We start from the raw sequence: 21472 nt of genomic DNA on the forward strand, positions 1-21472 counted from the left end.
AAGGGACTCTCAAAAGTCTTCTCTGACACCACAGTTCAAAAGCATCTGTTCTCGGTGCTCAGCTTTCTTTATAGTCCAACTCTCACATCCATACATGACTACTGGAAAAACCATAGCTTTGACGAGATGGACCTTTGTTAGCAAAGTAATGTCTCTGCTTTTTAATATGCTGTCTAGGTTGGTCATAGCTTTTCTTCCAAGGAGCAAGCGTCTTTTAATTTCATGGCTGCAGTCACCATCTGCAGTAATTTTGGAGCCCAATAAATTAAAGTCTGTGACTGTTTCCATTGTTTCCCCATCTATCTGCCATGATGTGATGAGACTGGATACCATGATCTTACTTTTTGAATGCTGAGTTTTAGGCCAGCTTTTTCACTTTCCTCTTTCACTTTCATCAAGAGGCTTTTAGTTCTTCACTTTGTGCCATAAGGGTGGTATCATCTGCATATCTGAGGCTATTGATATTTCTCCCAGCAATCTTGATTCCAGCTTGTGCTTCATCCAGCCCAGCATTTCACATGATGCACTCTGCATGTAAATTAAATAAGCAAGGTGACAGTATACATCCCTGACACACTCCTTTCCCAGTGGAAAGAGTCCTTTGTTCCACGTCCAGTTCTAACTATTGCTTCTTGACCTGCATACAGATTTCTCAGGAGGCAGGTCAGATGGTCTGGTATTGCCGTCTCTTTCAGAATTTTCCACAGTGTGTTGTGATCCACACAATCAAAGGCTTTGGTGTAGTCAATGAAGCAGAAGTAGATGTTTTTCTGGAACTCTCCTGGTTTTTCGATGATCCAATGGATGTTGGCAATTTAATCTTTGGTTCCTCTGCCTTTTCTAAATCCAGCTTGAACGTCTGAAAGTTCTTGGTTCACATACTATTGAAGCCTAGCTTGGAGAATTTTGAACATTACTTTGCTAGTGTGCAAGATGAGTGCAATTGTGCAGTAGTTTGACATTCTTTGGCATTACCTTTCTTTGGAATTGGAATGAAAACTGACCTTTTCCAGTCCTGTGGCCTGCTGAGTTTTCCAGTTTTGCTGGCATATTGAGTGCAGCACTTTCACAACATCATCTTTTAGGATTTAAAATAATTCAACTGGAATTCCATCACCTCCACTAGCTTTGTTCATAGTGGTGCTTCTAAGGCCCACTTGACTTCACATTCCAGGATGTCTGGCTCTAGGTGAGTGATCACACCATCGTGGTTGTCTGGGTCATGAAGATCTTTTTTTGTACAGTTCTTCTGTGTATTCTTGCTACCTCATCTTAATATCTTCTGCTTCTGTTAGGTCCATACCATTTCTGTCCTTTACGGTGCCCATCTTTGCATGAAATATTCCCTTGGTATCTCTAATTTTCTTGAAGAGATTTCCCATTCTATTATTTTCCTCTATTTCTTTGCATTGATCACTGCAGAAGGCTTTCCTATCTCTCCTTGCTTTTCTTTGGAACTCTGCATTTAAATGGGTATATGTTTCCTTTTCTTTTTTGCCTTTCTCTTCTCGTCTTTTAGCTATTTGTAAGGCCACCTTAGACAACCATTTTGCCTTTTTGCTGTTTTCTTTTCCTTGGAGATAGTCTTGATCACTGCCTCCTGTACAATGTCACAAACCTTCATCCATAGTTCAGGCACCAGATCTAATCCCTTGAATCTATTTGTCACTTCCACTGTAAAAAATTATAGTAGATGTAATAAAAATGCTAGTGCATAAGAGAAATGGGTTAGCCTGGAATTGATTGTAATGGCATATGACCTATATATGTTATTGTCAGTAGGTTTAATTTTAATGCAGTGTAGCTAGATACTAGAGACAGTGCAGTGATGGTAACTCCTAGATGAATAGTAAAAAAGCAAAATACTGTTACATTCAAGGTTTACCACTGGCATCTATTTTGAACATAATATCCTCCCATGTATTATAAAGAGACCCCCTAACTAAAGTTCATTATCTAAAAGTTAGGTCACTTGGGCTAAATCTGCTTTCCATTATATTAATAATCTTATATTCTTAAAAGCCAAAAGCAATGTGTTTCCTCTTTTTCTTTAATAGATGCTGTGAGAGAAGTAAGAAAATATTCCTCAACTCATACTATTGAGAAGAGCTCAGCCAGCAGACCTGCTGCCTATGAACATACACAAATGAAACTCTTCAGGTCTCAAAGAAATCTTTACATTTCTGGATTTTCATTATTTTTCTGGCTGTAAGTTTTCTTTAAAGCACAATTTTAAAACATGATTTATGTTTCTCATTTTTTCCACCTACAGTGTAGATTTTTCTTCTGTACTATTTAACACAGTAACATCTTATTTGAAAGAACTCAGATGGCAGACCCAAATAACAAATAATAATCCTGGCTTGTAGGTTGGATAGGCCCATAAGGTCCTGCAGGATCTCACCCCTGCTGCTCTCTGGAGCCTCCTTTTGTACTCTTTTCTGACACATATACCACCGTTGCACCCACACTGTCCTTTGCTGCTCCTTAACTCATTCATTCATTATTGCAACAAATATTTATTGAGTTCCTTTTGCGTACCCAACTCCTTCCTACTTCAGGGTCTTCACACTAACTTTTCCTTCTGCCAAAACACTCTTCCCTTCCTTCTCTCCCTGGTTAATTTCTACTCATCCGTAGCTCCTTTCTCAGGTAAGCTGAGACCTGTGACCATCATTTCCCCCAAAGTAGGTAGGTCTCCTATTGTACACTCCCATAGAATGTGTAGTGTGTATACTTTTCTTCCAAGTGTCATTTAATTACTCATGGTTGTAATTAAATACTGTTTTAACTCTCGCCTCCCCAACTAAAGCCTAAACTCTTTGAGAGCAGAGCCATTGTCTTGTTTCCAATTATATCCCCAATGCCTGGCATAGTAATTAACACTTAGCAGTTCTTGAATTGGATACTTGAAGATAACAATTACTATTAGTAACAATGGAGGTTACTCATCAATAGAAGTAGGAGAGTAGTTTTTAGGTTTAGCCACAGCCTTCCACAATGCTCTTTTTATTTATTTACTTTGACCAAGAGGCATGTGAGATCTTATTTCCACAGCCGGGGATTGAATCCATGCCCCTGCATTGGAAGCACGGGGGCTCAAGTCTTAAGCACTGACCACAAGGGAAATCCTGCACAGTGCTCTTTACATAGCAGATTTTGAACTGAGGGGGATAATTTCTTACTGGCCCTGCCACAATGTCCAAAATTCTCTTTCTTCTCCTCCTGGCCAAAGTCCTCTTCAGAGAAAAATAAGTAAGTCCCACTGAACCCACATTCTAAAAGTTAGTCTTCTGGCAAAAATTTCAAAGAAATGAGACACAGCCTTCTTTTAACTAGGACTTGGATTATGTATTTGTCTTCTTTAAACCCTGGAGGAGGAAATGGCAACCCACTCCAGTATTTTTGCCTAGAGAATGCCATGGACAGAGGAGCCTGGCAGGCTACCGTCCATGAGGTCACAGGGAGTCAGACATGACTGAGTGACTGAACACACACTTCTTTAAACATCCTCCCTTGCTTAAATACTACCACACCCACACGTGAAGGGGAGTAACTGAATGATTAGTGCTTAAAGTCACAGTTCTTGGGGATTAGTCTAGTTATACACTACTCTGACATTTTTTTTATTTTCTTAGAGTGTTGAGACGTCTGGTTACCCTTATCACTCAGCTGGCAAAAGAGCTGTCAAACAAAGGAGTACTTAAACGTCAAGCAGAAAACATTAACCAGGCTGCCAAAAAATTCATGGAAGAAAATGAAAGACTGAAACGGGTATTTAAATTAAAAAAAAAAAAAAACTGGTGTAAATGTTTTTTGGTATTCCCAAGGGGTGGTATATTTTTTTTCAGCCTCAAAAAGAGCATTTTTATATTTTATAAGCAGAAAATGACCATAAATAACAGAATTCTACAGTATGATTGTTCCAGAAGTATTTTATTATCTTTAGATTCCTGAGTTCTCACAGTTTCCCTCAGTAGTAGATTAATGCCATTGGACCTACTTCCTGTGATTCAAGGAGAAAAAGTTCTGAGAATATGAATTTTAGTTCCTTTATTACCATTAATTTTACTTTATAACATAAGGCAAGTTTTAATAAGTCTCTCTTAAGTTTCCATTTCCCATTCAGTTAAATTACTGTTAAGACTTTGTGTGTGTGTGTTTCTTTAAATAATGTTTATATAAGAAGCAGAGAAAAATAGTTGATATAGATTGAAGATGGCATATAATATTTTCAGTCTCTTAATTTGGGTTATGTTGCTAATAATTCTTTGAGAACCCTATGCTGTCTTTCCCCTGCTACTCAGGGAGAGTGAAAATCATTTACTGATGTTTTCCATGTTAAGTAAAAAGAACAAATGAGAAAATGGAAGATACAAAAATTACTTTGGGTATTTTTTTTCTTAACTTTAAAATTTAGGAGTCAGATTTCATAGCTTGAGTGTTTTCAGTTCATGTTAAGCCCTATAACCTATAAGTTTTCCTAATTCTGCCTCTTAGGAAAAAAAGTCAAAAGAACCATTCATAAGTGAAACATTTTTTTAAATAATTCCTAACATAATGCAATAAGATTATTTCCCTATTACAGATTAATGAAGTGCAATCAATTATAAATTACATCAAATTATATTTATGTAAGGGCTTCCCTGATAGCTCAGTTGGTAAAGAATCCTCCTGCAATGCAGGAGACCCCAGTTCAATTCCTGGGTCAGGAAGATCTGCTGGAGAAGGGATAGGCTACCCACTCCAGTATTCTTGCACTACCCTTGTGGCTCAGCTAGTAAAGAATCCACCTGCAACGTGGGAGACCTGTGTTTGATCCCTAGATTGGGAAGATCGCCTGGAGAAGGGAAAGGCTACCCACTCCAGTATTCTGGCCTGGAGAATTCCTGGACTGCATAATCCATGGGGTTGCAAAGAGCTGGACAAGATTGAGTGGCTTTCACATAAAAAGCATTGTAAGTCTAACAGTAGAGAATTACCCAAATCCTAAAGCCCAGCCTCTTACAGAAAGAACTCTAAGCATCACCTTTTATTCTAAAAGAGTTACCTATTAACTAGAACAATATAAAGCTCTCTAAAACTATTGTTGCTGTTCATTTGCTAAATCGTGTCTGATTCTTCGCCACCCCATGGACTGCAGCATGCCAGGCTTCCCTGTCCTCACTGTCTCTGGAGTTTGCTCAAACTCACGTCCATTGAGTTGGTGATGCTATCCAACCAACTCATCCTCTGTCACCCCCTTCTCCTCCTGCCTTCAGTCTTTCTCAGCATCAGTTTTTTCCCCAATGATTTGACTCTTCACATCATATGGCCAAAGTATTAGAGCGTCAGCTTTAGCATCAGTCCTTCCAATGAATATTCAGGGTTGATTCCTTCAAGATTGACAAGGTTTATCTCCTTGCTGTCTAAAGGACTCTGAAGAGTCTTCTCCACCACCTATTAAATAAGGGAAAACTCATTGCAAAAAAAATAGTTTTGATGCTACAGTATCATGGTCACCTGTTCAAAAACCCATGTTTTATTTACGATGTCTGCCTTATTACCACTACACAAATAGGATTCAGAAATGTTTCTTTGGGTAGATTTTAACAGCATCTTTTAAGGAAACATTTAAAGAATAAGCACTGGTTTGTATTTTTACTTTTTTTTGTTCTGTTTTGAAAAAAGCTTTGGTCCATAGACATCATGTAACTTTCAGTTGGTCATTAAGCTGTGTCAGTGTTTCTGTGTCCAGAGACAAACAGTATGTCACCATTGTTTCAGCAATACAGTCAGACTTATTTTGTATGTTAATATTATTTGCTTCATTTTCTGTCCTTTGATCTCATTTTATAATGGTAAAAACATCTCTTCATTCTCTATAAGAGACACATTATCTAATGGAAAGTGTTTTACCCTAAAGTTCAAGAGATTTGGGTGCCAGTAATTAATTAGCATTGTGATCTGGGGCAAGTCACCACATTTGTTCTGGGTGTCAAGTTTATAAATAATAGCTCACATTGTTCACAGGCTTTACAGTAAGGTATTAACTCTTTGAATTGTTGCAACCACCCTAAGAGGTTGGTGCTGTTAATATTTGCATTTTATAGATGAAGAAATGGAGGCACAGAAAGGTTAAGTGACTTATATAAAATCATTCCACTAATAAGAGACAGAACTAAGGTTTGAATCCAGGCAGGTAGCCTTCCTCTAGAATCCACACTCTTAACCACATTGTTTAGTTCCCTTTGATCATATGCTAGCCCATGAAATGACTTGCAGATGGTGCATGGGACCCCGTTCTGCTATGATATTCAGTTAATGAAATACTTATGAAAGACCAATTAACTTATATATGCCTGCTTTAAAATAACAATGCTGGAGCTTTACTGCTTACTTGTTTTCTCCGAGCCACTTACCCTGGTGGGGTAAGGTGGGCAGGACAGTTTACATGTGCATCACTGTAGCTGGTAGCTATAGCATTTCAGATTCCAGGGCTCTTGGTCTTTCTCCAGCATCAAGTTACACATAATAATAATTCAATAATAAAGTTGAACAGGTTTATAGGTGCATTAGTGAAAGCTTATTTACAAGACCAACACCAAATTCAACTTTTCCAAGTCAGTGGCATATTAATTCAGGCAGTCAGTGTAAGCTTTCCTGTAATTCATTGGTTCTCTTCCGATTTGGATAATCACTGAAGACTGTGCGAAATGAATTCAAGTGAAGTATAGCAAGGATTGCGTTGAAGTGGTCAACAGACCTGTAGAATTCAGAGGGATTTTTTTTTCCTAGTCTCTGCTCTTAAAAAAAAAAAAATGTTTTTTTTTTAAATGTTAAAGATATGAGACTTCTTCAGTTTTAGTAAGTACTTCAGTTCTTTATCTCTTAAAAAAGTATTCTTGGGATGACATATTCATTTGAGTTTCAATCCCTCCTTTGATCTGCCTGATCTCTGTTGTAGCACAGCAGTATTGTATTTGATCTTGTGCTACAGTATTTATGTTCATCTCATCATTTCCACTAGCCTAAGTTTGCTAAGTTGCTTCAGTCGTGTCCAACTCTGTGCGACCCCATAGACAGCAGCCCACCAGGCTCTCCCGTCCCTGGGATTCTCCAGGCAAGACTACTGGAGTGGGTTGCCGTTTCCTTCTCCAGTGCATGAAAGTGAAATGTGAAAGTGAAGTCTCTCAGTCGTGTCCAACTCCTAGCGACTCCATGGACTGCAGCCTACCAGGCTCCTCCATCCATGGGATTTTCCAGGCAAGAGTACTGGAGTGGGTTGCCATTGCCTTCTCCTCAAGCCTGAGTTAACCTGAGAGCAAAAGATTGTATTTCTGTTATATTTTTACTCCTTATACTACATAGTATTGTAGAATATTTGCATGTAGTAGTAGCAGTGCTAAGTAGAACATCGTCTTGTTTTGTTTAATATCAGTGTTTTAATATGTCAGTTTACATTAGGAAAGAAATCACCCTGCAGTAGAAATTCTTTTCTATGTCAGTCTATTTTAAATTGTCCTGAGTTAATTTTTTTTTCCTGACTGTTGAGGTTTTCTGTATCAAATTGCTGCCTTTTTACTTAGTCAAATAACCCATGTCAATATGTACATGTTCTGTTTTTCAAACATTAATTTAACATCTTTAACTAAACATCTGAAAATGTTCTTTTTAATGTCAGCTACTTACTTCTATTAACACTGATGATTTCCATCCAGGCTATGAAATTTTTACCCCATGATGTTTTTATTTTAATCAAATATTTTACTATTCAGATCTTAATTTTTCTTGCCTATAAAAGATAAGCTACAAACATAAAACAAACACTTTAAAAGCCAGAATAGATTTGAAAATACAAAGAATATTATGAAAGATTAACTGGATAAAAGTAATTTGGAGACCATTCAATGTAAATTAGGTAGAATTGTCCAAGCATAGAGGTGGCCCTGTCATACTCCACTTACCCATTTCTATCCTGAAAACATGTTTTTTTTTTTACAAATCATCAATATAAAACTAGTCTGAGTAGACCGCTCTGCAGTTGGAACATAAAGGCTTTCCAATTAATATTATCCTCAGAACTATTTTTTCCTTAGATTAACATCACATATTAAAGAAAAGATATGTTTTATCTGAATACTTCTGAAAATATAATTTTAATTGTAGCCCAGCCAGAAACTCTTGTTATTTTCATTGCAGAGGTTTCAATTGTAGAAAAAAGTGTGTGTATGTGTGTGTGTGTGTGTGTGTGTGTGTGTGTGTTTGCCAAAAACCAGGTTTCTGTTAACAGAAGTTTACATTGTAAAAAAGTATAAAGCACTAAAAAGGACAAAGAATAAAGGCCAATAATTTAAAATGTTATTTAGCTCTTTTCCTAAAAAAAAGTCTGGCTATTACAATCTAAGATTACTTCTTTCTATAACTCTCTTCTCTGATAGCTCTTGAAAAACTATGGCAAGGAAGAAGAACACGTTTTGGAAGCAGAAAATAAAAAACTAGAAGAAGACAAAGAAAAACTGAAAACTGAATTAAAGAAGGCTTCAGATGGTAACGTTGTATGCCTGCGCAAAAGTAGAAGTATCATATTTTATGCTGTTAAACTTCACTGCTTTTGCTAAAACAAAACAGTGGCTACATGTTCTTCTGGCTAAAATACCAAGGGTGACCTATTTACAAATTCCTGCTCAAATATGAAGATAAAACATTGTTTCAGCCATGAGAAACATGCTCTGTTTTACAGACAAACATGTAGGTGTTTCAGATCTGTGTTGTAAATACAAATGTTCCTGCCTTAGCAAAAGACCTATGTTCCTGAAAAGTTGCTTGTAAACACATTTGGAAAATTATCACAGTTTTTCATCATAGTACATTGCTGCTAAAAGAAGCAATGACAGGGGAAAAGTTTTGGTTATAAGATAAGGTTATAATATTAGGGCTTGAGATAAGCCCTAATATTTTCTACCTGCCAGATATAAGGAAAATGTTCCTTGAAAGAAATGATATGGACAGAGTAAGCCACAGACTGGGATGTCAGTAGAGTTCAGTGTCTGATTCCAAAATACATTGCAGTAAGGACTTGGGGTAGGACATCCCAACTCCCATTTCCCTGAAGGCAGCTATTTCTTCTGCATTTTTTGTTTTTTTGAAAAACAGTTCTTTTAGTATCTTCTTATTCTTAGACAAGGAACAAATTATTATTGCCTGCAGCTGCATAGCACTGAAAAGTTCTAAATCTGATGTCATCCAAGAAACTGCCTCAAAGGTGATGGCTTGACCCCTGAGCAACATTCCAGCTTATGACAGATAGTCCTTGATGTTGTCCAAATACTGGGAACCTCTCAGGCAGAGTCAAGATAGTGATCAATGCATAGGCCTTCTCCAATTTCAGATCTCTTCCACTGCTTTGTGTTGGAAATAAATTGGAAAACATTCAGTAATTGAATAAAAATACTTTATGCCATTTGTAAGTTTAGATTAAAAAGAATAGGCCCCAGTATAATTTTCTGTAATACACCTTGCTATTGTTGATTATGTATATTGTTTGGACAGAGTTGAGTTCATCAAGATGTATTTGCATTTGAAATGGAAAGCCTGAAGATAAAAGCTAATTGCTTAAAAAAATCCGTAGGGTATTTCATCTGATATAAAATGTATAGTCACTTTCCTACTTCTTATTTAAAGTAAAAAAAAATCATTTAGAAGCAGTAACTTAAAAAATAATTTACTCTTCCAGACAAAGTGGTAGATGGTGTGTTTGGTATAGTATAGCTCAAAATTCTAAATCTTCTCATAGTTGTACTTTTGGCTTTTCTGCAGTTCCAAATAATTTGGAACATGATCACGAAGTTTTAACATTTGTATGAAAATAAATTTAGTAATCAGACATTTCAGAAGAGAAATAGTGTTCTTTTTTTACCCAGCACAAAATATTGCTGGTAATCCTTCTGAAGAATGCAAGGGACTATTTCCAAAATACCTTTAATTAGTTTAAAAAATTATTTTAAATTCCTGCTTTTTTTAATATCTGCCAAGAATCCTTTTCCTTTAGTTGTAAGCAGAGTAGGACAGAAATAAAAGGCAGACAAGAGGAGGTTGTGTGCCATACTTCCTCTCTTAACCCTGGCCAGCTTAGTTTTTTCCTCCCTTTGCTTTTTAAAAATCCAACTCATGTATTTTGAGTTTTAACTTCACAAGTTGGATATATAACCCTAAACTCAGTGTTATTTTGAGTAATATAAAGAAGCTCAATATTTCTTTGACAATTCAGATGTTTGAAGATGAACTCTTTTATAATATAGGCATTTTGTTTATGATCGGATAACAAGTGATTGCAATTTTCCTATTTGAAGTATAGACTGCAGAACTACTTTCAAAGTGAATCAAGGTGGAAGTAAAGCAGATTTTACCTGTTTGAGTACGTTCTGTTTGGTTTCTGCAAGGAGTGTAGTATTTTATGAACACATTTTATTTTAGATAACATTGTTACTGACCTTGAGAAGATCCAAGTTCCATTTCTAATGGAGGTATAACCTTGGCTGTGTTCTCTTGACCTATACCAGTCAAATTTGTTAAGACAAGAACTAAGAAATAAATTAGTAGTTCAAGGTATGGATGAGTTCAGCAGCACAATGCTTTGTATATAGTACCATTCAAATAATATTCATAGATTTCTAAAAATTGAGAGCATTAAGACTAATGGTGCTTAAGAAATGTTTCAGGAAGTTCTCTTATATTTAAAAATTGAGTAGAAAGGCAGTGTGGTATATTTTTTTAAAGAAGTAAATAGAATATTGTCCTTATGCATGGTCTTACCCTTAGTGTTTCTTTATAATCTTGGTGAAACATTTTCTCCAAATATATTAGTGGAAGTAAAGCACAGATACAAATGTCTATTTAAACTGATTCAATCCAAATTGGGAAAGTATCTGAAAGCAGTATTAAGAGCACTCACTCTATCAGCAGTGCCAAAACCTCCATCAGTTTTTAAACACCAGCTCACATTTTTCACCAGTTAGTTAGTAAATGACCTGTGCTCCAGTGCAGTCATATGACCCTAGTGAGCCAAAGAGAGAGCATGCATGTCCCCAAGCATCCAATTTACACTCAAGACTAACTTAGTCAGGTGTAAGAACCTGATCTGTCATTTTTAATGATCTGTTTAATGGTAGCTCTGATGTCCCAGTGTGTGGAGTAATTGGGAAAGGGCACTGCCATGAAAAATGAGAACTTAAGCTCTGAAGAATTTACAAAGTTCACAAGCCCTCATAATAAAAGTAGACCTTGTATGTAGCAGAAACTTTCTGATATCCAAGGAGATTGACTTCAAAAGATTCTTCCCAGGAGAGCTTCCCAGGATTTACTCTTAATACCTTCTCAGTACTTACTCTTGAAACTAGAGGAAATATGTATCATTCAGTCATTGCATGCATCCAGGCAATGATTTTAAGTGTGATTGAATTGTACATGAAAATGTCTCTTCCTCATTCCTTTAGGAGCAGAAGTATCCGTAGCATGCTACATTGAAAGTTCTCAGGGCTGGCTGTCTAACAGTAGAAGTTGAGTACTAGTGTATGTCTCCTTCATAAAGGGAAAAGAAAAAAAAAAAGTGACTGAGGCAAATTCCTTGACCCTGCCATTATTCTTTCTTCTTTATCTTCCCTTTCTTTTTCTTTCCATCAGCAATTTTGGGGGGAACTATTCAAATAACATTCATTGTAAGGTGGAATGTAAGAATCTGCCACATTGCAGATGAATTCTTTACTAGCTGAGCCACCAGGGAAGTCCACAAATGCTGGAGTGGGTAGCCTATCCCTTCTCCAGCATATCTTCCTGACCCAGGAATAGAACCAGGGTCTCTTGCATTGCAGGTGGATTCTTTACCAGCTGAGCTACCAGGGAAACTGATTCAAATAACTTATTCATTGTAACATCATTTAACATGGAGCATAACTATCCTTAAAAAGCAACCTATTGAGGATAAAGCAAATTTTTATGTTTTTTTCTTCTAGTTTTATTGAAATATAATTGACAAATGGCACTGTATAAGTTTAAGGTATGGGATTCCCAGGTGACTCAGTGGTCAAGAATCACCTACCAGTGCAAGAGATGCAGGAGACACCGGTACGATCCCTGGGTCAGGAAGATCCCCTGGAGTAGGAAATGGCAGGCTACTCTAGTATTCTTGCCTGGGAAGTTCCATGAACAGAGGAGCCTGGCAGATTATAGTCCATAGGATCACAAAGAGTCAGACACGACTTAGCAACTGAGCACATATCATGCAGGTTTAAGGTGTACAGTTTAATAATTTGATTTATCAATACATGCATCATGAAATGATTATCACAATGTTTAGTGAACATCCTTCATCTCATTACAAAATTAAAGAATAGAAAAAAAATTTTTTTCTTGTGTTGAGAACTCTTAGGATTTACTCTCTTAACAACTTTCAAAACTAACACACACCAGTGTTAATTGTATTAATCATGTTGTACATTACACCCCTGCTGCTGCTGCTGCTGCTAAGTCGCTTCAGTCATGTCTGACTCTGTGCGACCCCACAGATGGCAGCCCACCAGGCTCCCCCATCCCTGGGATTCTCCAGGCAAGAACACTGGAGTGGGTTGCCATTTCCTTCTCCAATGCAGGAAAGTGAAAAGTGAAAGGGAAGTCGCTCAGTCTTGTCCGACTCTTAGCGACCCCATGGACTGCAGCCCACCAGGCTCCTCCGTCCATGGGATTTTCCAGGCAAGAGTACTGGAGTGGGGTGCCATTGCCTTCTCCACATTACATCCCTAGAGCTTACTTATCTTATAACTGAAAGTTGGCACATTTTGACTGCCTTCCTCTAATTCCCCCTCCCCCACTCGGCTCTCTTTCTATGAGTGTGTTTTGAAGTGTGATTGACTTACAGCACTATACTAGTTCCTTTAACACAACATAGTAATGTGATGTTTTAAACATTTCAAACTGATCACCACAATAAGTCTTATGACCATGTCACCATACAAAGATAACACATAATTATTGACTGTATCCCCCACACTGTACATTTCATACCTGTGGCTCATTTATTTTGCAACTGAAAATTTGTACTTCCTTTTTTTTAAGTTTCTTCTAGGCTTCTCATCATCATCATTATTATTATTATTGTTATTGTTATAATGTAGGATGCAGGATCTTAGTTCCCCAACCAGGGATCTGACCTATGCCCCTTGCAGTGGAAGGGCTGAGTCTTAACCACTAGACCACCTGGGAAGTCTGGAAATTTGTACTTCTTAATCTCCTCACCTGTTTCTTTCTTCTCCTTAACTTCCCCCTCCCCCATCCTCACCCCTGGCAAACACTTGTTTATTCTCTATATATAACTTTGTACCTTGTTATGTTTGTTCATTTGTTTGTCTTTTTTATTGCGCATAAAAGTGAAATAATACAGTATTGGTCTTTCTCTGTCTGACTTATCTCACTTAGCCTACCTTCTAGGTTGTACATTACACCCTTCTAGGTCCAACCATGTTGTAACACATGGCAAGATCTCATTCTTTTTTATAGCTGAGTAATAATAATATTCTTGCCTGGGAAATCCCATGAAAAGAGGAACCTGGCAGACTACAGTTCGTGGTATCACAGAGTCAGACACAACTTAGCAACTAAACAACAACAAATATGCCATGGTGTGTGTTTGGGGGTGTGTGTGTGTGTGTCACATTTTTTTTACTCATTTATCTATTGATGGGTGATTAGGTTGTTTCCATATCTTGGTTGTTGTAACTAATGCTACAGTGAGGTACATGTATCTTATGTTCTCTAATTGGTGTTTTAGTTTTCTTCAGAGGAGTGCTATTGCTGGAGATAAAGCAAATTTTAAACGTTACTCAAAGTCTATACAAGTAGAACAGAAACTGAGTGTAAAGGCCCATTCTGTGTACCTAAGTATTGGCAGCATATAACGGGGACCTTAGATTTGAATCAGGAAGCAGAATCTTCTAATCCTATTTAAACTTCAAGTTTATTAACTAGTTATTTTATTCAACTCTCAACTAGTTTACTCAACTCTGTTCCTGGATAAATGCTTCCATTTCACCATGGCTTACCTTGAAAAGAAATAACATTCTAGCATTTCCTTTTACAGACCAGCTTCTCTACCCTTAGCATGTTTGAGTTTTGTTTTTTTTTTTTAATCATCGTCCTCTAAAGCCAGTAATACACAAGTCATAGCTAACATGGGGACCAGAGAGTAAAAATAGTTGAAGTGCTTTACAAGAGAAACTGAAGATAGAGATAAGAGAAAATTACAGAAAAATTACTATTCTGTATATCAGTAACCCTGTATTTCTGCCTCTTGAGTCTTAAACAAGAATAAGACAGATTTAAAACTGTGGGGTTTCTAGTTTCTTGCAAACTAACTGTTTGAGCCATCTATCTAGCTAAAAATAAATTCTCAAAGTCCAAACTAAGCATATCTTACAGTTGCAAATTCTTGTGGGTGTAAACTCAACTATCTTTAACTTGCACTTATATCAAAGCCACCATCTTATTTTTAATTTTGCAGTGCTTTTTAAAAAATTGGTAGGTTTAGTCATATTATGTTTTTTGCTTTATGACCTTTTAACAAATGTTTTTACGCTTTGAGTAAGAAAACACATGTGTTTTCTCCTCTGTTTACTTATCTGGAAATTTCTGCTTCTTTAATATCTCCTTCTTTTCCTTTGAAGCAAAGTCCATATTTTTAAAAAATAGCATAGATTATTTGATGGATATTGCCATAGACTATATGTTAATAACAATATATCAGTTATTTAAATCAAATAAAATATATGACCCATCCCTTTAGTCAGCTTTTAACTCTTAGGTTGTTTTTTTAATTTTTAAATAAAGGGTATATTGCCATTGATTAGTGTATATTATCTCTACATGCAGTTAGCATTATTATCAAACCAGAAGAAGGAGACTTTCTTGCTGTGGACTATTTCCTGGAACAAATATGTCATAGTGATATGTTCTCCTGCTTGGTTCCCTGTCACATTCCCATTTAGTTGTAATGTTTTCCATTTTGTGAGCTTCTTATCTGTTTCCAGGCCCTTTTCATGTAAAATAAACTATATAATTGTTATACAGTGAGCAAGAGGAATAGCTCCAGGGAAAATAGTAACTGAAGACAGAAACTCAAGGATGACCTTCATAGCACTGACAATGTGTGCTGTGCTTCGTCACTCAGTCATGTTCGACTCTTTGTGGCCCCATGGACTGTGGCCCACCAGGCTCCTCTGTCCATGGAGATTCTCCAAGCAAGAATACTGGAATGGTGCCCTCCTCCAGGGGATTTTCCCAATCCAAGGATCAAACCCAGGTCTCCCACAATGTAGGCAGATTCTTTACCATCTGAGCCACCAGCGAAGCCCCAAAATACTGGAGTGAGTAGCCTATCCCTTCTCCAGGGGAACTTCCTGACCCAGGAATCAAACTGGGGTCTCCTGCATTGCACGTGGATTCTTTACCAGCTTAACTACCCGGGAAGCCAGCAAGCATAAGTGATGCTACCTGAAGAAAAGCTTTCATTAGCTCTACAAAGGGGCATTACAGCAAGAGAAAATATTCTTTTCCCTGGAGAGATTATAACCTTGATGAATGCCAACATACATACATGAAGTGACTACAAATTATTCCTTCCTCTGTGTGACATATGAGTTAGTTTACTGGAAAAAAAAAAAAAACTGGAGTAGAGAGTGTTAAATGCATACCAAATAATGGAATGTTCAGATGATTAAAATGTAATCAAGCATAATTCTCTGAATATGTTGATAGACATATTGATTGAATCAGTTTGTTTCAGGTTTCTGTGTAATTGCCGCATGCAGTACAGAAATTAAACTGGACAACTCTACTCTAAAGATACTTTCAAAATGGATGGGAAGCATTCAGCCAGGAAAGTGAGCTGAAAAAGGAAGAAAACCTCTCCTTCCTAAAGCAAAATCTCATTGCAGCATCCTGTATCTATATAGTATTTGTTCTTTCTATAGGAAAAATAGATAAATGGGGAACTTCTTAGGCAGTTTCTTAAAATTTCAAGTGTAATTTGAGTCCTCTCCTCTCATGTTCTGCTACTTTATTTTATAGTTCTTTTGCATAAATTGATAATCTAAGAGAATCTGATAAGACTTACAAGTGTGTTTTAGTTTAGGGATCAGCAAACGGTGGCCCATGGGTCAACTCCAGCTTGCTGCCTTGATTTTAGAAATTAAATTTTATTGGAACAAAGCCCTGCTCAATCATTTACATGTTTTCTGGGTACAGAGTTAAGCAAACTGGGCAGACGCTGCATGGCCTAGAAAGCTAAAAATGTTTGCAATCTGGCCCTTACTGACTCCTGTTAAGGGTCTTTAAATAAAGAATACCTTTTTCAGTATAAATGAGATGATATTGAAGAGATTGATTTCTGCTTTAATATATATTATTATAAATTTTGCTATACACCTAAGTACTCGTTGAATGAATGTTGATCAGATAATTTAAGGAATTATGTATGCTTATATATAGTAAAACTATATATATATTTTTTATAGTCAGAGTCAATTGATTCCTTCAGTTCTGCATACATGATGATTTGTAAATCAGAGATTTCACATGTTGCTTCTGCTTTCACATGAGATTGCTTTATAAAACATACTCTTCGAAGCAGTATATATAAGCTATACCGATACAGTGCTTTGCCTAAAACATACACCTGATTTTCAAGTGCAAAACCAGCATATTTATATAATTTGTAATTATTCTTTGCTAAGCAACAGAGCCAAAATTTTCTTAAATATATTACTTAGCAACCTAACTTAAGATTCATGAAAGAAGTCTTTATGTATTTATTGTTTCTTTTGCCAAGAGCATAACATAGGTCTGATTTTATTTATTAAATTATAAAGCCTGCTCATTGGTTCCTTGGTCCAGAGTCCCAGTAATCTTTAAAAGTATCATCATAGCTTATTTCACCCACAAACCTCATTCATGTTCATAGTCCCCCAGAGGATAGGGGCAGGCACCATATACCTAACAATAGGTAGAAGAATACCTAACACACACAAAATCATTCATTTCCCCTTTCTCTCTGCATATGAAAAATAGAGCTATTTTTTGTTTTATTCATTAATGTTTACTCTTTAGTATAATTATTTTTGCCCCTTTGTTACCATTCCAAAAAATATCTTACTCCTTCTCGTGCGAAGCAAGCAGTCTTCTAAAGCATGTCACTCCTGTTAATTTGGCATCTTTACTTTGCCACTAGAGGGTCAACACCATCAATTTGATTTGGCGTCTTCAGTGTTTAAAACTCTGTATTAGTTCCTGTTGCCCTTATAAGAGCACTTCAGGAAGGCACACGTGGTCTTCTGTGATCTGCCCCCAGCATCATCTCCAGTTTTGCCACCCCCACCCTTGTCCAGTCTTAATTTTAGGCAGGCCTGGCATGCTGCGGTTCATGGGGTCACAAAGAGTCAGACACGACTCAGCGACTGAACTGAACTGAACTGAACTCTTTAAATATGGGAGCATGTAGTTGTCCTAACAGTGGTGTTTCATCATTTTTCTCCTTTGACCCTTTTGACTGCAGGTCTGTCTGCCTCTACTGCCCTCATCCTTCAGCTTCCCTGTCACCACCTCTAAGAAGCCTCCCTGAAACTGCCTCCTTTCAAGCTGGGTTGAATGGCCTCCTTCTGGACCTCCATAGTTCTGTGTAGATATGTATTTAGTAGTGTACTCTGTAGAAATTATTTTTCATTTTTTATCTTTCTTACTAGATTGTAAGTGCTGGGAAGGCAGCTGCTGCTGCTAAGTCGCTTCAGTCGTGTCTGGCTCTGTGCGACCCCATAAATGGCAGCCCACTAGGCTCCGCCATTCCTGGGATTCTCCAGGCAAGAACACTGGAGTGGGTTGCCATTTCCTTCTCCAGTGCACAAAAGTGAAAAGTGAAAGTGAAGTTGCTCAGTCGTGTCTGACTGTTCATGACCTCATGGACTGAAGCCTGCCGGGTTCCTCTGTCCATGTAATTTTCCAGGCAAGAGTACTGGAGTGAGGTGCCGTTGCCTTCTCTAGGAGGGCAGGGCCACATCTAAATCAACTCTTTGTCCCTAGCGTACATACAGTATTCAAGGCCTGGTTGCTAACAGATACTAACAAATCTCACCCCCAAGTACTGATGCTTTCTCTTCCCTCCTTACCCAATTTAGATTTCAAGGTTCATCATAATGAGGCTCTTGCAAACTGCTTACCTCCTTTCTCCTCCCATGTCCCCCCGCCCCCAACCCCCGTCGTCTATTTCCCTTGTGTCTCTCAAGGTCTGAGCCTTGGTGATAGTCTACTTATCCATCTACTTTGTACCTGCACACAAGCATCTCAACATGGCTGAAAGAACCAGCTTCTTATTTTAAATATACAGTCACTGCATTCAAACGGTCCCTAAACACTGTGACAGTCCTATTGCACTTCTCTAAATTCTTCACTTTTTCACTCTCCAGACCTGTTTTAGATCTTTTCATCTCACTTCTAAATTCTAAATCCATCCTACTTCATTGAACTCAGAGAATTAATTTAAAAAAAAATTCATCTTCTTACCACCAAAACTACCATCCTCCCCCAACTGAACTCAAACTCTGAATGTCATTGGGTTACAAGTTTTAGTCCCTCTTCTCCTGCTGTGACTCTCAACCCCATTATCCTTCTCAAGCGCTCTTGTTTTCTGCAATTACTTCCTCACCTCCTATCCCCAAAAATAAAAGTTAAAAACCTTTTGTTTCATATTCCTTCACTTACTGCCCCATTTCTCTGATCTGCTTCACAGCAGACTTTTTTTTTCCTTTTAACTTTTTATTCAGACATGATAAATTCAAATCACAGAAGAGACACAGAAATACTACCAAGAAAAGCCCTGTAGTCCTCACTCAGTTACCCAAATGATTTGCCCTATCCTTTTCTCTCTCTTTATATTTTCCTTATTATTTTTACAGTTTCCAAATGGTGATTTTCTAATTTCCTTATTCTCCATTTATTAAATGCCATTCTGTTGTTAAAGGAGGAACTTTTTCATTTTTCCCACAGTTATTTATTGATTTGCCTATTTAATATATTCAGTAGATTTTATTTTATTGTTCCAATTATCTCAGATTTGGCCAATGGGAGTCTTTTCAAGCTGGGTTCCCTATCATTTTGTCATGCCTCCATTCTGTAAGCGTTTCCATTCTGGTGTAACTTTAGATATTCCAAGCTTATCTTGTACTCTTCCTCCTCCATCCTTTGAATCAACCATTTCTCTGCTGCTGCTGCTGCTAAGTCGCTTCAGTCATGTCTGATTCTGTGCGACCCCATAGATGGCAGCCCACCAGGCTCCCCCATCCCTGGGATTCTCCAGGCAAGAACACTGGAGTGGGTTGCCATTTCCTTCTCCAATGGGTGAAAGTAAAAAGTGAAAGTGAAGTTGCTTATTTGTGTCCGAGTTGTAGCGACTCCATGGACTGCAGCCCACCAGGCTCCGCCGTCCATGGGATTCTCCAGGCAAGAGTACTGGAGTGGGTTGCCGTTGCCTTCTCCAACCATTTCTCTAGTGAGCCTTACAGAGAAGAATGGTATATAGAAAGAAAGATCTGGACCCTCAGTGTGCTGCTGGGGTGTCATTGCTTCTAGGTGCCCTTAGCAGACAGAACTGATAGTAGCTTAAATTTCACCACTTCAGAGAAACTTTTCCTGAGTACTCCATCTCTGTGTGGCTGTATGTACTCCATCCTGGCACTCTGTTCAAACTTTCTGCGTGATATTTATCACTTACTATTGGTTGGTTGGTTGGCTTCTTTACTGAGTGTCTTCCTCCCAGACTAGAAAATGAGTATTATGAGAACAAAGACCCTTTCACTTAGTAGAAAGTCTGATGCCTAGTAGGCATTCCATATGTTGATGAATGGATAGATGAATGGATGACTCCCTTGTCTTATGGCAGTTTCATCTGTGTAACAGCTTCATCTTCTCTAGTTGTGAAGACTAGGAATCTTTGGAGGGGCTCTTAGGTTTCATGAACTCTTACTAGTTAGAGACTGGAAGAAACTTTCCTTCTTCATATTCTTGATGTAAGTAGTAAAGGTTTATCATCATTGTTAAGGAGCTTAATTCTCACCACCCTTCTATATTTGTTGTGCATACTGACTCTAATGTAGATTTCATAAAAACTATTTTTACAAACCCTAACTTTAAATTTCTTTAAGATGTTTATAATCATACTGTCCCTCAACCCTCCTAAGTAACTTAAACCGTTTATATGTAAGACTTACTCATGAAGATGAAGAAACCTATACTTTTGTTATTCTTGAAATGTATTAAGTCCATGCTTTACTAAATTTTTTGCTTTTCTCTCCTTCCTCACTCCTCACTCAGTGACTTTTTTAATATTACCACTTTGGTGAGTTTTTAAAATATATAATAACTTTAAAACATCAGAAGATTTTACACTAAAGAAAAATTTAAGTTTTTCTTTCTTTAAGCAAACGAATTTAAAAAATCATATTAGATAGGTTCTTACTAAGATATTACTTACAACCTAATGAATTTTATTATATCTTGTCCCATATATATGTATTTTGTGTGGGCTTTTTTCCCACTGTAATTTTTTAAAACTAAACTTGATGTTAGGATGTGTGTGCTGTGTGCCAAGTTGCTACAGTCATGTCTGACTCTTTGTGCCCACCAGGCTCCTCTGTCCATGGGATTCTCCAGGCAAGAATACTGGAGTGGCTTGCCATGCCCTTCTCCAGGGGATCTTCCCCATCCAGGGATTGAACCTGGGTCTACTGCATTGCAGGCAGATTCTTTTACCATCTGAGCCACCGGGATAATTGAGATTTATACAAAAGTAGGCAATATAGTTGGAGAAGGAAATGGCAGCCCACTCCAGTGTTCTTGCCTGGAGAATCCCAGGGATGGGGGAGCCTAGTGGGCTGCCATCTATGGGGTCACACAGAGTCGGACACGACTGAAGCGACTTAGCAGCAACAGGCATATAGTACGGAGAATTATCATATTCCCCATGCTCAGTGTCTCCTAATATTCATGTCTTACATTAATATGTTATATTTATATAATTAATGAATCAACATGGATATATTATTATTGAAAAACTCCATAGTTTATTCAGATTTCCTTAGTTTTCACCTGAGATCTTTTTTGTACTCTAGGATCCCATTCAGGATACCACGTTACATTTAGTTTCATATCTCCTTAGGTTTCTCTTGGCTACAGTAGTTTTTCAGACTTATTTTTGAAGACCTTGACAGTTTTGAGAAGTACTGGCTTTTTGCAGAATGTTTCTCAATTGGAATCTGCTATTTTTCATGATTAGACTGGGGTTATGGGACTTGAGAGGAAAGTCACAGAGGTAGAATGCCATTTTACTACATGATTTTAAGAATATATTATCAACATGATTTACACTATTGATGTTGACCTTGATTTTTTGGTTGAGGTA

At 37.5% G+C, this 21472-nt stretch overlaps 1 protein-coding gene and 1 non-coding gene across 2 annotated transcripts in view; both read left to right on the plus strand.

The window, feature by feature from the left end:
- The window catches only part of LOC138079906 (B-cell receptor-associated protein 29), a 48642-nt gene that overhangs the window by 12598 nt on the left and 14572 nt on the right, over positions 1–21472 (plus strand). Inside the window, exons 4-6 of the mRNA XM_068972678.1 lie at positions 2058–2208; positions 3639–3774; positions 8421–8529. Of these exons, the coding sequence (XP_068828779.1) occupies positions 2058–2208; positions 3639–3774; positions 8421–8529 (396 nt within the window). The remainder of the gene's footprint in view (positions 1–2057; positions 2209–3638; positions 3775–8420; positions 8530–21472) is intronic.
- Positions 11440–11567, plus strand: LOC138080498 (small nucleolar RNA U109). The gene has a single exon (XR_011144962.1). It is a non-coding gene; the product is annotated as a small nucleolar RNA U109 (small nucleolar RNA).

The sequence above is a fragment of the Capricornis sumatraensis genome, chromosome 5, assembly GCF_032405125.1.
Source record: "Capricornis sumatraensis isolate serow.1 chromosome 5, serow.2, whole genome shotgun sequence".
In the NCBI taxonomy this organism is placed as follows: domain Eukaryota; kingdom Metazoa; phylum Chordata; class Mammalia; order Artiodactyla; family Bovidae; genus Capricornis; species Capricornis sumatraensis.